This window comes from Cervus canadensis, chromosome 7 (assembly GCF_019320065.1).
Source record: "Cervus canadensis isolate Bull #8, Minnesota chromosome 7, ASM1932006v1, whole genome shotgun sequence".
NCBI classification, from domain to species: domain Eukaryota; kingdom Metazoa; phylum Chordata; class Mammalia; order Artiodactyla; family Cervidae; genus Cervus; species Cervus canadensis.
The window spans coordinates 70,626,076-70,641,683 of NC_057392.1; the positions used below are offsets into that span (position 1 = coordinate 70,626,076).

Below are 15,608 nucleotides of genomic sequence, written 5' to 3' on the forward strand. Positions count from 1 at the left end.
AAATTCTGAAAAAACAATATTTAACAGAATTAACTTTGGTCAGCAGATACATTCAGACTGCAAATATATTAGAAAATACAGTTGAAATGCTTGGGTGGATCACAATGAAAACCACAAAGTATGATATGTTTATTTAAAATAAACATTACATTTGTTTATTGTGCTATCATACTTTGTTTTGGCCTTTTAACTTTTAAAGATATTTAGTGCTGAAATTTTAAAAAGGCTTATGACAAATGAAAAAAAATTTTATGACAAATTGATGTAACTCATTGTCCTAAACTTTCTTCCTTTTCCTTCTTACATGTCTCGATCAATACAAATTCTTCTTTTCTAGGGGCAACACCTCTCTAAGGTAAGACTACACAACATGTTATAACCCACCTATCAACTTACTTCACGATAATGAGAACACATAATTCTATAAAAACAGACAATGACTCTGCCTATATTTCTAAGCAGTTCAAACAATTTTTACATTCATTCTCTATTAAACAGATTACAGACATTCCTTATAGTCCACAAACACAAGACATGATTAGACAAACACAGTACACACTGTAACTACAAATAAAAAATTAAATAAGAAAAAATACACAAAAACACTTTTGTCTTCCTTGTCCAGAACAAACTTTACTAGATTCTGGTGTAGTGTAGTCTTTAAGCCTATAACTATTGTTGGTGTGACTTTATTTCTGTTCCCAATGTATAAGATTCTTAAAACAGGGTGAAAACAACATAAAAAAAAAAAAAAAAAAAAACACCATTTCCCGAATAGATTATTTGTTCCTAAGAATATCAGAAATGTGAAATGTTTGCCTTCTTTTCAGGTCTGTCTTAAAAGTGTAGTCATCCTCTTTAACACACTGAACAGTGAGATTCAACAGTTGCTAAGCTACATTTCTTTTTCAAAGACAAGGTCAAATATATTTGGATGTGAGCAACATTTCATTTGTCAAGTTGTTCTACATCACCTCTTCAATAATTTCACTTAAGAAAAAATATTTGAATGGTTACTCCTAATCCTTTGCCCCAAATAACACAAACCATAGCCAAATACCAGTCCCAAACAGATTTCTGAATGATTTTTTTCTTTTAGACTAAAATATTTCCTAAGAATATTTTCATCATTATCACTTTCCTCTCTTTTTATAACTATTGTTAATATAGCCTTATTTGTTTTAAAGTTTTTAAAGTTACCACAAAGAGATGTTTTGACAAAAACAAAAAACAAAAAAACAAACAAACAAAAAAAGAAGTTTTGAAACATTATAGGACACCTCCTTTCCTTTGCCCATTTGATATCAAGACAGGTTAACTAATCAATGGAAATCTAAAAAACTAATCTTACAGAAAAAAGATATGCTTCTATTTCTCCAGGTAGATCCAACGAGCTCACATGACTTCCTCTTCAGAAGATTCAACCTAAGAGAGCCCCCAACATTCAGACTAGAGATAAAACAACAAAAAAAACCCCCAAAAAAATTCCAATATAAGCCATGGCGACATTAAAAATTTCCAAAAAACGCCGCACTCGACGTCATCGACCTTATGATCTCCCTACTTGGGGACAGATAAAAACCCTTACTAATTAAACTGAAAACCTGATTTCTCAACAGGGAATGCCTCAAAATCCTAAAAATATTTTTCTTCGCTATGCTTGCTTTGCTTGCTTTTGCTTCCCCCTCTCAGGCTGACTTGATTGATCATACTTACTGGGCTTATATACCTAACCCCCCTTTTTTATTGTAGGTTGTAAAATAGACAGATATAAAACCAATCATATCCACTAATGAGTCAACACATATGCCCCCTCCTTAAAACTTGGAGGGGCCCTCTCATCCTAAAAAAAAAAACAAACAAAAACTAATTAATATCATTCTAGGTTATGAAGTCCTTCCTTTATGTATGGGCCCAACAAAATTATGTATAAACGTTAGTCAACAAACTTGGGCTTTCGTTCTGCCTCCAAAAAAAGATTTTCGGACACTACTTAGATTATTTACTGCCCTTTCTTTGTCAGTAAACTATGTTTATACTACTGAAACTTTAGGGAAAAAATTAAGAAAAAAACAAAGAACAACATGCAAAGGGTTTACTAATAAAAACTTTAAATATATTCCTGTTCATTGAGACAAATGTCAGGCCAAACCAAGAAAATTAATGTTTATAGCTAATCATACAATTGTCAATTAGAGACCCCATAGTATGTGGTTATTAAACTGCTCAGATGATATTAACAATACTATGTATGATTATATTACTCAAGTAACATAGAAGGTTACTAATACTACAATAAAACATTACCGTGACAAAAGACTTCTTGGCTAGCTTGATGATAAAATGGCCCCCACCTCATCCTCGAATCATCCTTGATAAACAGATTGGGCCTAAACAATGAAACATCTAAAAACTTGCTACAAACACTGAAGAACTTGATACTTAGACCAGACATTCCACAGGGACCAATCATAGCTATAGCAATTATTTCTTTCACTATAATCAATCATATTTTATACAAGCCTATGTTCCACTTCCTTTTGTTGTAGCTATAAAAAATTTACAATTCAATAAGACTTTACGTTCTATAACTTGCATAAATTGTAAATTATATACTTGTCTTAACTCCTCTATTTCCTTAAAAAATGACTCCCTTTTGATTCTTCGATCTTGACATAATCTATGGTTACCAATAAATCTCCAATGGCCCTGAGAAAAAGGTCCCAAGGCTAGACTTGCTTCCCAGTTATTTACTAAATTGCTCTAATGATCTAAATGATTCATTAGATGGCTGATTTTTGACATTATAAGATTAATAACTATTTACACCATTGCTGTAATCACTAGCGTTACTTTACAAACCTCAATTCAAACACATAATTTTATCCAAAATTGGACTAAAGATGCTCATACTATGTGGGCCACTCAGGCTCAAATAGATGAAAATATTCAAAAAAACAAAAACTGAAAACAGCCATCAAATGGGTTAGAGATCAATGAACAGATGTACAAAAACAGATGATGCTAAAATATGATTAAAATTCTACTCAATTTCATGTTACTCCTGTTCATTTCTATAATAGTGGCTACAACTAGAAACAAATCAAGTTTCATTTTTAAAAAACATATATGATAATGCCTTTCTAAATGTACAGTTATTACAAAAAAATATGTAAAACCTTTTCTAATAATCTGCCCTCTTCCACTAGTATGAGAACTTTAGCTAAACAATTGGCTGATCAGTTATCTGGGCTAGACCCACATAGATGGTTTCAAAGCCTTACTCATAACATTGGGTCTAAAACTATAATTTTGGTGATTGTCTTAACAATTATATTTGTTGTCTACTGTTACCTTCATGCAAAAATTGTCAAAACTGAATAAACTCTGATGGTCAAAACTCTTCTTACAAATATTATAAATAAATAAGGGGGAATTGTCAGGGAATGTTTGACGGGAGGATTCCTACGTGCTGTCTCTCATGAGTCCTTTGTCCCTCTTCAAGTGGAACAGCACGCTGCTCCCAGGGACTGAGGTCATTGTGTGAGGCAGGCTTGGGTCTCCTTTACTAAACATTCTCTTTAGGACAAAACTGCTTAGTCTCGTTCCCCTTTCTTGAGATATGGATTGTGTCCTGACCTTGTGACTAACATTACCCCTTGTTCCCTTGGTAACGGTTGCTGTACGTTTGGTTTTCTGAACTCTATCATTCCCAAAAGAAGTTTCTTGTACCACAGCCTATATATACTCATAGGAAAATCTTTAAAGCACCTTTGCTTCATCAGAGCTTAGGTCCCCAGGTCTTTTTTGTCTCTGTCTCTCTCTCTTTCTCTCTCTCTCTCTCTCTTTTTCTGGCTGACTCTCTGGAGCGTGGAGACCCGTCGTGCTCACTTTTCTGCCCGGGCTTCTAAGACCCCCTCGAGAGGGCACCTGGTGCCTTTGTGAGTGATGCAAGTCCTGTGTCAAGGACTTTATTGGTCCTCTGCGTAAACCAAGGGATATCAGCCTCTTTCTCTCTTTCACTTTCTTATCGTCGACTCCGTACCACAAGGTTCTGGTCCATTAAAGGACCCCAACACTCAATATACTTGGGGCAGTAAGATAAGCCACATTTCTGTGTATGTGAGGGGGAGTTTGAGGTTTGTCTCAGTTACATCGGTTTGAAACAAATGTTAAGACAAGTTGGTCAGGTCAGTTAAGAAAAGAAGTGAGTAAATCGTAAATTTAAAACAAAAGTAAGTCAATCAAAATGTCTTTGGCTTTCTGGCTAGATTTGTTTACAAATTTTCTAGATTATCAATCATTTAAAGCAGTTGAGTTGGTTTGTACATAACCGTAGGGCCCCTGGTTTAGTGGTAAAAGAGAAATTCATATTTTTAATTATCTTGTGGTGATAAACAGATTTTAGCTAATCAAAATCATAAAAAATGAGTAATAGTCTCAAGTAATTTTTTTCTGTATTACTTGAAGAATATGTTCAAGTTTAACCAAAAACGATGACTTTTTTTAAGTTAAATGAATTTTCATTTTGAGAAAATGATACAGATTTGGATTCAGACAATAAGACACAAGGTGCTAAACCTGCTTAGGGTGTAGGTAACCATCTACCTTGTATGGTTTTATAGGCATCAGGGGTGGGGCTTCCCTCTACTTTATTTATGCTCTCCCACAGGCTAATGACAAAATGGTCTTCTTTTGGCTTACAAATGTACTTATTATAAACATTTAACTGCTTCTAGAAAGGAAAACATTTACCATTATCCTTCACAGGAAAGATGGCAGATATGTGACCTTCGTGCTTTCCCTCCTGGCTGCCATTCGCCATTAACCCAGATTTCTTCCCCCATGTGTCTAGTTCCAAAAATCCACTTTTCAACATAGCTGTCCAGGAAGCCACTTGGAATCAATTAGACTCGACCTTTGAGTTGATCCTTGCTCGACACTCCTGATTTATATCTTATGTGAATAAGTTTATTAAATCTTTGAAGGAACATATTTTGAAACTGAGAAAGTAAAGAAAGTGTAAGGTGTTTGGATATGAGGGCAAGACTAGGACATTACCACCAAGGGCAGTATATAAACTTTGCTCATAACATTTTAGGATGGTGTGTGTGTGTGTTAGTCATTCAGTCGTGTCTGAGTCTGCGAGCCCATGGACTGTAGCCTGCCAGGTTCTTCCGTCCATGGGATTTCCCAGGCAAGAATACTGCCATGGATTGCCATTCCTTTCTCCAGGGGATCTTCCCAACCCAGGGATTGAACCCTGGTCTCCCGTATTGCAGGCAGATTCTTTACCATCTAAGCCACCAGGGAAGCCTTTAGAAAGGTAGATCTACCATATAGCAAATATCTTCTGTGTGCTGTGTAACAGTGCTTTGTGTTTGTCTTGCCATTTTTTTTTCTTTACAGCAGTTCTGTATGGGAGTTTGTGGGTGGGCAGGTGTGTATGTATGAGAGAAAGAGAAAAACAGGGACAGACAAAGCTATCTCAAGTGTTCAAAAGAAGAAATCAAGCCTCCATGATATTAAAATGACTTGTTCAAGGTGAAAGAGCTAGTAAGTTCAGAGCAATAGTGCAGGCCTCAAGTGTTCCTACCTTTCCAATACACGCTGCAGTTATACACATTGTTGACAAAGTAATGTAGAATTGTATCAGGATGTGTGGCCAAAGAATCTGCTCAAGATGACCTGCATTTTCAGAGCCATGCACCTTAGCAACAAAATTCAACATAAATTTGAATGGACAAAGAATTGAAACCTCTTTTTTTTAACCTTTGTTATTTATGCTGATGAACAGTAATGCAGTTCCCTGAAGATTATGTGAATCAAGATACTTTCCCAGTGTGTATTATATTTATCTAAGTTTTCCTTGTAAGTTTCCTTCTGAGATATTTGACTATTCTTGTTCATAGTTAAGTTTTCTAATTTCATTACACATACTCATCAGATAGCATTGAGTAAAATGCTTTTTGGGGAGCTATATTATAATAAATACTTCATAATGAATAAATAAATAGCATTCTGAGAATGGCACAATCAGTTTTAGTATTAGATTTGGATTTCAGTAGTCTTATATCAGTATGTGCAATTTTTAAAGTTAGTGATTAAAGCAAGAATTTTGTTGGACCTTTTATTTGTAATAGACATAAAACTGATTTTGTATTGGATCATTTTATAAATTTCTAATAAGTATGGGCTATTTTATTTTTAATTTCAGCTGACCTCATGAGGAACAGTTTCAGTACTCATTTCAAATTAGGATTAATGAATATATTTTTATAGTGATTCTTCTATGATAACATTCTATTGCTTAAGGAAAGTCAGGTAATAAGTATTTATTGAGCACCTACTATGTGCCCAACGGTATACTGAAACACTGATTAGAATGCTGTAAAAAGTTACAACCAATGGATTCTTAGTGTTGAAAAAGCCTTCTATGTGGCCAGACTGTAGCATAGCTATAGTCAGAAGCACCTATGGAATGATCTGCTACAGTTCAAATGCATCCTCTAAGGTTCTCATTAATAACAACAAACACTTATGTACCACTTACTAGGTGCTCAGCCTCCTTCTGCAAACTGGATAGTAATTCTTTGAATCCTCTTACAGCCTTGCAAAGTGGACACTCAGTTTTATAGAACAAATTTGAGGCACAAAGAGATTAAGAAACTTGACCAAGATGAAAGCCGCTAGGTGGTTGAGCTAAACTTTGAACCCAGGCTGTCTCACTGTGCATCCATGTATTTACCATATATTAGATGTCTGATCTGGAAGCTGTTGTTGTAATCCAAGTGGGAGCAGGTGAGTGTCTGAAGAGAGGGAGGCAGTATAAATGAGAAACTTGATAGTTGAAGTGACACATCAAGGATTAGACAGTTAATTAAAATCAAATTAGAATCAAGGTTAGATGTCTAAATGAATCTGTTTGTATTTTAGAATGTATTATTCTGAAATTTGCCGACAAAGATCTGTATAGTCAAAGCTATGGTTTTTCCAGTAGTCATGTACAAATGTGAGAGTTGAACCATAAAGAAGGCTGAGTGCCAAAGAATTGATGCTTTTGTACTATGATACTGGAGAAAACTCTTGAGACTCCCTTGAACAGCAAGGAGATCAAACCAGTCAATCCTAAAAGAAATCAACCCTTTAAGAATATTCATGGGAAGGACTGATGCTTGAGGCTGAAGCGACAATACTTTGGGCCACCTGATGTGAAGAGCTGACTCACTGGAAAAGATTGGGAAGCAACCTGATCCTGGGAAAGACTGAGGACAGGAGTAGAAAGGGGTGACAGAGGATGAGATGGTTGGACGGCATCACTGACTCAACGGACATGAGTTTGAGCAAAGTCCAGGAGACAACGAAGGACAGGGAAGCCTGGTGTGCTGCAGTCCATGGGGTCGCAAAGAGTCAGACATGACTTAGCAAATGAACAACAGCAGTTCTGAACAGTGTATATTTGAGGGAAAAGAGTAATCACATTATCAAGTCTGAGCTAGGGTGACCATATCATATGAATCAAACCAGGACACTTTTGAGAGTAAAATTGTCATTAACACACCAGGATTCTGGTATAATTGTGGGGCCATCATGGAATGAAGAGTACAAATGGTCACCCTGCTCACAGCCACCAAAAGAGGTGCTTCTGAAATGCTCCTTTTAGAAACCACAACCTCCTGATTTCCAGTCATGAATGCAAATAATCCTGGGTGGAAGAGCATATATTTAGGATGGGATTTCCAGCTGGGCTTCTTTATTGTGGATTGTATCTAAGGGTCAGTTCCCTATCCACCGTCTCTCCCTCAGTGCACACATGTCACACAAGCCACTGTAATCAATAAGCTGTTTGGAAGAAAAGGGTGGACTTCATTGTAGTAATTCCTCTGGTATCATCTCCATTGTCTTACATCTGCTCATTTCTGATTGCTGCCTTATAGTTACTCCGCTCTGCAGCTGATTGGTCTGCTGGTATCAAGTACCATGAAGAATCCATCCATGCTGCTTACGTCTATGTGATAGAGAACAGCAAGCACTACATCTATATAGAAGTAAGTCTTTTTGAAACATTTATGTATTTATTTGGCTGAATTGGGTCTTAGTTGTGGCATGTGGGACCTTGGTTGTATGATGTGGTATCTTTTTGTTGTGGCGCATGGACTCCCTAGTTGTGACACGTAAGCTCTGTAGTTGCAGCACAGAGGCTCCAGAATGTCTGGGCTCATAAATTGCAGCCCATGGGCTCACTTGCTCCACGGTATGTGGGACCTTAGTTGCTCGACCAGGGATGGGACTTGCATCCCCTGCATTGCAAGGTGGATTCTTAGCTTCTGGACCACCAGCGAAATCCCTAGAAGTAAGTCTTGCTCGTTAAATTAGTATGACAATCTGCCTTCCTGTCATATCACACAGAGAGTGCAGGGTCCCCACTCAGGACTTGCTCCATGAATGAGTGCATGTTAAGATGTGAAGAGGTCACCTGAAATTTGACTTCCCTGGCATACCTGACATTCACTCTGCATTTTCATTAACTTGGGACTCTAATAGAAATTCCCTAAGTCCTTATTATCAGAATGTATCAACTTATAATGTTATTAGCCAGAAATATCCCACCATGAAGATGTAAGTTTTGATCTGGCTTGAGTTGGAGGGTGTAAATATGAGGCGTGTGCTGCTTCAGGAGAGCACACACAGGGGTAAGCCGTTAACCCGTTAACGTAGAGACCACTGGATGCCATGGTTCAGAGATGTTGGAGTGGGGAGAGGCAGGAAAAGGAACATGGAAAAGGGAGAAGTAAGAATATTGAGGGCAGGTACCACCTTCTTCAATTCCATGTCAACTACTATTCGTTATAAAGCTTTTTCAGATCCCAGAGTTTGTGTGTAGAGAATAGGAGGAAATCTGCAGGTACTAGTTTGGGAATCTTAATTGTACTTCAAAGTAGATCTGAAGACAGCTCCGAACACTTGGAATAGCCTTTAAAAATAAAAAGCCGTGACCATGGAAAAGTCACTCGGAGCATATCTATCCTCTTTATTTTAGTCTTTTCTTTCCCACTGAATTTTAAAATATATGTGGTGAGACTTCCCTGACAGTCCAGTGGTTAAGTCTTCGCTTTGCAATGCAGGAGTTGTGGGTTCCATCCATGGCTGGGGAGCTAAGATCTCACATGGCCTCATGGCCAGAGAACCAAAACATAAAACAGAAGCAATATTGTAACAAATTCAATAAAGAGATGGGGTTGCTGGGGAAAAACATTCTAGACCCACTTTCCTTCTCCTTGAGTCCTAGCCCTTCCCTTCCATGAAGTAACAGTTCATTAAAGGCAAGTGGGAAAGAATTGGAGTTTAATTTATTTCATAGGCCTAGAGAAAGAGAAGACTGATAAAAAATATTAGCAGGCTACATTTAGTGTGGTATCCTGGATGGGATCATACAACAGAAAATGGACATTAGTGGAAAAATTAGTAAAATCTGAATAAAGTCTAGAGTTTAATAAAACTAATATTGTTAGTATTATAATTTTAACAATTGTTCAATAATAATGCAAGGTGTTAATAGCTGGTTCATCCATTGCCCTGCATCCTTTTGCTTTGTCTCTTTTTCATAGATTAAATCCACTTTCTTTGTAATGTTACCATGGCAGTAAACAAGGTCAGTAATGCCATGTGGGTGCACATGGCTATGGACATAAACTTGATTGAAATGCCTGTAGCCAAAGTAAGCGGTTGGCATTCACCCTCCTGTATCCAAAAAAGGAGAAGTTGAAGGACGTGAGTGTGTGTTACAGCTGCTGAGGAATGCTAAGCTTCTCTGCGATAGGAATTCAGAAGAACAAACATGGTTTGGTAGCCCCTGAGATTTTGATTGTTTGCTGCCCTAAAGGGGAAACATTCTCAAATGAGTTTTTGAGCAAAGACTTCTTCTAATTTTGTCTTTTGGAAGCTGTTAACAGATTTATGCACTGAAGTTTAAAAGCTTGTGCAATAGTAAAAATGATAATGTGGCCAAAGGATAATAATCCTATTTTGAGTTATTGCCTATTTAACACTTTAAGATGATTAGCAGAGGTTACTCTGTGATGACTATACTTATAAATTACAGGTGTGTTAAAACAATTTGTATAGTAAATAGAATGTGTAATATTCATAATATTTGTACCTAATTTTCAACAGTCCTTTATGCAGCAGCTAAATCTTTCATACCATTATAATAATAATCTTGTACCTGGTTTTTTTTTAGTAACAGTTTTAAATAATGATGCATGAATTTATAAGCAGAAGTACTTAAAGCAAAAAGAGAGAAAATTATTTCTCCTTCCATCTTATTGATTGATTTATATAGTACAACATACTTGTAAGAGAGGTTTATAACTATTTAAAATAGAAGTCCAGGAATAGTAAAAAACCTAAACAAATGTGATAAGGCCAAAGCAGATAATAGGAAATAGTGGAGAAAATTAAATCAGGATTCTGCCATCTACCCTGTTCAGAAAGTAAACTTAGCATGGGATAGAATGTTTGCCAATATAGGATTTTTAATCATAAGCATCTACACAGTGTGTCTGGAAAACCTGATTTCCCTATTAAGTTCAGAATGTTCCTACCATTCTAAGAACGTAATCTACAATGAATTTGCATAATTACACAATTGTTTAGCTTTCTACCTGACTCAGATGACATGTTGCTGTTGTTCAGTCACTAAGTTGTGTCCGACTGTTTGTGACCCATGCACTGCAGCACACCAGGCTCCCTGTCCTTCACTATCACCTGGAGTTTGCTCAAACTCACATCCATTGAGTCAGTGATGCCATCCAACCGTCTCATCCTCTGTTGCCCCCTTCTCCTCCTGCCATCAATCCTTCCCAGCATAGGATCTTTTCCAATAAGTTGGCTTTTTGCATCAGGTGGCCAAAGTATTGGAGCTTTACCTTCAGCATCAGACCTTCCAGTGAATATTCAGGGTTGATTTCCTTTAGGATTGACTAGTTTGATCACCTTGCTGTCCAAGGGACTCTCAAGAGTCTTGTCCAGCACCCAGTTCGAAATCATCAATTCTTTGGTGCTCAGCCTTCTTTATGGTCCAACTCTCACATTTGTATGTGACTACTGGAAAAACCATAGCTTTGACTAGACAGACGTTTTTCAGCAAGGTGATATTTCTGCTTTTTAATAGTCTCTCTAAGTTTCTCACAGCTTTTCTTCCAAGGAATAAACGTCTTTTAATTTCATGGCTGCAGTCACCATCTGCAGTAATTTTGGAGTTCAAGAAAATAAAATCTGTCAGTGTTTCCACTTTTTCCCCATCTATTTGCCATGAAGTGATGGGACTGAATGTCATAATCTTAGTTTTCTGAATGTTGAGTTTCAAGCCAGCTTTTTCACTCTTCTCTTTCACCCTCATCAAGAGGCTCTTACTTCGTCTTTGCTTTCTGACGTTAGAGTGGTATCATCTAGAGAATGGTGCACCAGAGGATGAGACAGTTGGATGGCATCAATGATTCAATGGAAATGAGTTTGAGCAAACACCAGGAGATGGTGAAAGACAGGGAAACTTGACATGCTGCAGTCCTCACGGGGTCACAAGAGTTGGACAAGACTTAGTGACTGAAAAACAACAACAATAAATTTGCATATCTGAGGTTGTTGATGTTTCTCCCAACAATCTTGATTCCAGCTTGTGAGTCTTCCAGCCTTGCATTTTGAATGATGTACTCTGTATACAAGTTGAATAAGCAGGGTGACAATATACAGCCTTGACCTACTTCTTTACCAATTTTGAATCAGCCCATTGTTCCATGTCCAGTTCTAACTGTTGCTTTTTGACCTGCATACGGGTTTCTCAGGAGATAGGTAAGGTGGTCTGGTATACCCATGTCTTTCAGAATTTTTCAGTTTGTTGTGATCCACACAGTCAAAGGCTTTAGCCTAGTCAATGAAGCCAAAGTGGGTATTTTTCTGGAATCCCCTTGCTTTATCTATAATCCAGTGGATATTGGCAATTTGGTCTGTGGTTCCTCTGCCTTTTCTAAATCCAGTGTGTACGTGTGGGAGTTCTTGGCTCATGTACTGTTGAAGCCTAGCTTGAAGGAGTTGAGCATTACCTTGCTAGTATGCGAAATAAGCCCAATTTTATGGTAGTTTGAACATTCTTTGGCATTGCCTTTCTTTGGGATTGGAATGAGAACTGACCTTTCCCAGTCCTGTGGCCACATGCTGAGTTTTCCAAATTTGCTGGCTTCTTGAGCACTTTCACAGCATCATCTTTTAGGATTTGAAATAGCTCAGCTGGAATCCCATCACCTCTACCAGTTTTGCTCATAGTAATGTTTCCTAATGCCCACTTGACTTCATACTCCAGGATGTCTGGCTGTAGGTGTGACCACACCATCATGGTTATCTGGGTCAGTAAGATGTTTTTTATTAGTTCTTCTGTGTATTCTTCCCACCTCTTTATAATCTCTTCTGCTTCTGTTAGGTCCTTGCTGTTTCTGTCCTTTATTGTGCCCATCTTTGCCTGAAATATTCCCTTGGTATCTCCAATTTTCTTGAAGAGAAATGAGTCTTTCCATTCTATTATTTTCTTGTATTTCTTTGCATTGTTCACTTAAGAAGGCTTTCTTATCTCTCCTTGCTGTTCTCTGGAACTCTGCATTTAGTTGGATATATCTTTCCCTTTCTCGTTTGCCTTTCGCTTCTCTTTTTTTCTGAGCTATTTGTAAGGCCTCCTTAGACAGCCATTTTGCCTTTTTGCATTCCTTTCTCTTGAGGATGGCTTTGGTCACCATCTCCTGTACAATGTTACAAACCTCCATCTATAGTTCAGGTATTCTGTCTAAACAGATCTAATCCCTTGAATTTATTCACCACCTCCACTGTCTAATCATAAGGGATTTGTGATTTGATTTAGATCATACCTGAATGGTCTAGTAATTTTTCCTACTTTCATCAATTTAAGCCTGAATTTTGCAATAAGAAGCTCATGATCTGAGCCACAGTCAGCTCCACGTCTTGTTTTGCTGACTGTATAGAGCTTCTTCATCTTTGGCTACAAAGAATATAATCAGTCTGATTTCAGTATTGACCAGCTGGTGAGGTCCATGTGTAGAGTCGTCTCTTGTGTTGTTGGAAGAGGGTGTTTGCTATGACTAGTGCGTTCTCTTGGCAAAACTCTGTTAGCCTTTGCCCTGCTTTATTTTGTACTCCAAGGTCAAACTTAACTGTTACTCCAGATATCTCTTGACTTCCTACTTTTGCATTACACCCCTGTATGGTGAAAAGGACATCTTTTTTTTGGTGTTAGTTCTAGAAGGTCTTATAAGTCTTCATAGAACCATTCAAATTCAGCTTCTTGAGCATCACTGGTTGGGGCATAGTCTTGGATTACTGTGATGTGGAATGGTTTGCCTTATGATTGGATTCCAACTATCTGGGACCCAGAGAAGCCCAATACTTTAGAAGAACTGGAAGTGGTAACAAAAAGTTGTGTGTAAGATGATATAAGTGATATTGTTTAGAACTGCATGAGACCCAGAGTGAGATGAGACTTCCTTATATAGTTATTCTCATATAACTTTATATAGTTACTCTCATCTCAGTTATTCCCAGTGTCATTTTCAGGATCAGAACATATCGGCTCAGGGAAACATTTTTTTTAAATATCAGTGTAATTTTTTTATTATATACCATATTTTCCTTACATGCATACTACTAAGATAGAAATTTATTATATAATTATCTCATTTATTTTGCATAGAACCAGTTTTTCGTAAGCTGCGCTGATAACAGAGTTGTGTTCAACAGGATTGGCAATGCCATTGCTCAAAGGATACTTAAAGCTCACAGGTAAGCTTTTTAGCATTTTGGTAGAAGTTGTTACTGCAGATGTTCTTGCCTTTACTGCTAAAATGACTTTTGAAAGCCCATTTTTAAAATACCGTCTTTTTCTAGCAGACATGACTTTTGTTCAGCTAGCAGTAGGTTATTGAGTCCTTAAATCTGCGTCAGTTGCTGAGAATTTTTGAGTCCATTTTTGAGGAACTCTGAATGCTCCCAGAGCAGTCATTTTTTCCTGGCCAGTCTCTTTCCCACACATTAGACTTGTGATTTGATTTATTTAAAGGCAGACAGTGAGTTGTGTTCACTTAAAAATCAAAGCAAAACAGTCAAAACATTTTCCCATGGGTTATATTTAAATTCTTGTTACCCTCTGTCTTTTTCAGCTCATGTGACTGTTTTCTTTAATAACACTTCTGTTAAGATATAATTCACATACCATACAATGCTCCCAAAGTGGACGATTCAGTCATTTTTAGTATTCACAGAGTTGTGTACAACTATCTCTGAATCAATTTTACAACATTTTCATCATTCCAGAATGAAACTCCATACCTATTAGCAGTTACTGCCTATTCTTCCTTTTCTTAGCCCCTGGCAACCTAGAAATCTAGAAATGCCACATGTAAATAGAATTATACAATATGTGGCCTTTTGTGACTTGCTTCTTTCACTTAGCTAAATGTTCTCAAGGCTCATCTATGTTATAAAATGTATCAGTATTTCATTTATTTTTATTGTCAGGTAATATCCCATTATCTGTCTATGTGTCATATAAAAGGACTTATCCATTCATCAGTTGGTAGATACTTGGTTTGTCTCTACTTCTTGGCTATTATAAATAAAACTACTATAAATATTCTGTACTGGTTTTTATGTGCAGACATGTTTTCTTTACTTTAGGGGTAAAATTACTGGATCATATGGTAACTCTAATGTTTAACATTTTAAGGAACTGTCAGAATGTTTTCAGAAGTGGCAACACTATTTTACATTCCCATAGTATATGAGGTTTCCAATTTTTCTGTATCATTACTAATAGTTACAATTATCTTTCTTTTTGACTATAGTCATCCTAGTAGATGTAAAATGGCATCTCATGTAGTTTTGATTTGAATTTTCATGGTGACTGATAATACTGAGTATTTTTTTTGTTTGTTTATTGTCCTTTCGTTGTTATCATTGTCCATTTTTAAATTAGGTTGTCTTTTTATTATTCAGTTGTAAGAGTCCTTTATATATTCTGCATACAAATCAGATTTATGATTTGCAAATATTTTCTTCCATTCAGTGTGTTTTCTTTTTTAGTTTCTTGATACTGTCCTTTGAAACACAAAAGTTTCAAATTCTGATGAAGTTCATTATCTTCATTTCCCTTTATTGCTTGTACTTTGGCTTCATAGCTGGAAAACACTGTCTGGTCCAAAATCATGAAGATTTATGCCTGTTCCCTTCTAAGAATGTTATAGTTTCAGCTCTTATATTTAGGACTTTTTTGAGTTAATTTTTGTATATGCTGTGAGATAGAGGTCTAACTTTGTTCTTTTGTATGTGGAATATACAGTTGTTCAAGCAGCATTTGTTGAAAAGTCTGTTCTTCCCTGCTGAATTGTCTTGACACGTGGGACTAGTTCTTTTTATGACTGATTTTAGCTCTGTGTAGGAACAGCAAAATAAGGAAAATCACTGGTTGTGGTTTCATCACTCAGTCGTGTCCGACTGTTTGCGACCCCATGCACTGTAGCCCGCCAGGTTCCTCTGTCCATGGGATCTCC

At 36.9% G+C, this 15,608-nt stretch overlaps 1 protein-coding gene across 5 annotated transcripts in view; it reads left to right on the plus strand.

The window, feature by feature from the left end:
• PLD1 (phospholipase D1) overlaps window positions 1-15,608 on the plus strand; it is a 221,864-nt gene that overhangs the window by 155,388 nt on the left and 50,868 nt on the right. For all 5 annotated transcript variants that reach the window (XM_043473733.1, XM_043473736.1, XM_043473732.1 and 2 more), the window contains 2 exons: window positions 7,938-8,048; window positions 13,754-13,842. In XM_043473733.1, coding sequence (XP_043329668.1) covers window positions 7,938-8,048; window positions 13,754-13,842 — 200 coding nt within the window. The remainder of the gene's footprint in view (window positions 1-7,937; window positions 8,049-13,753; window positions 13,843-15,608) is intronic.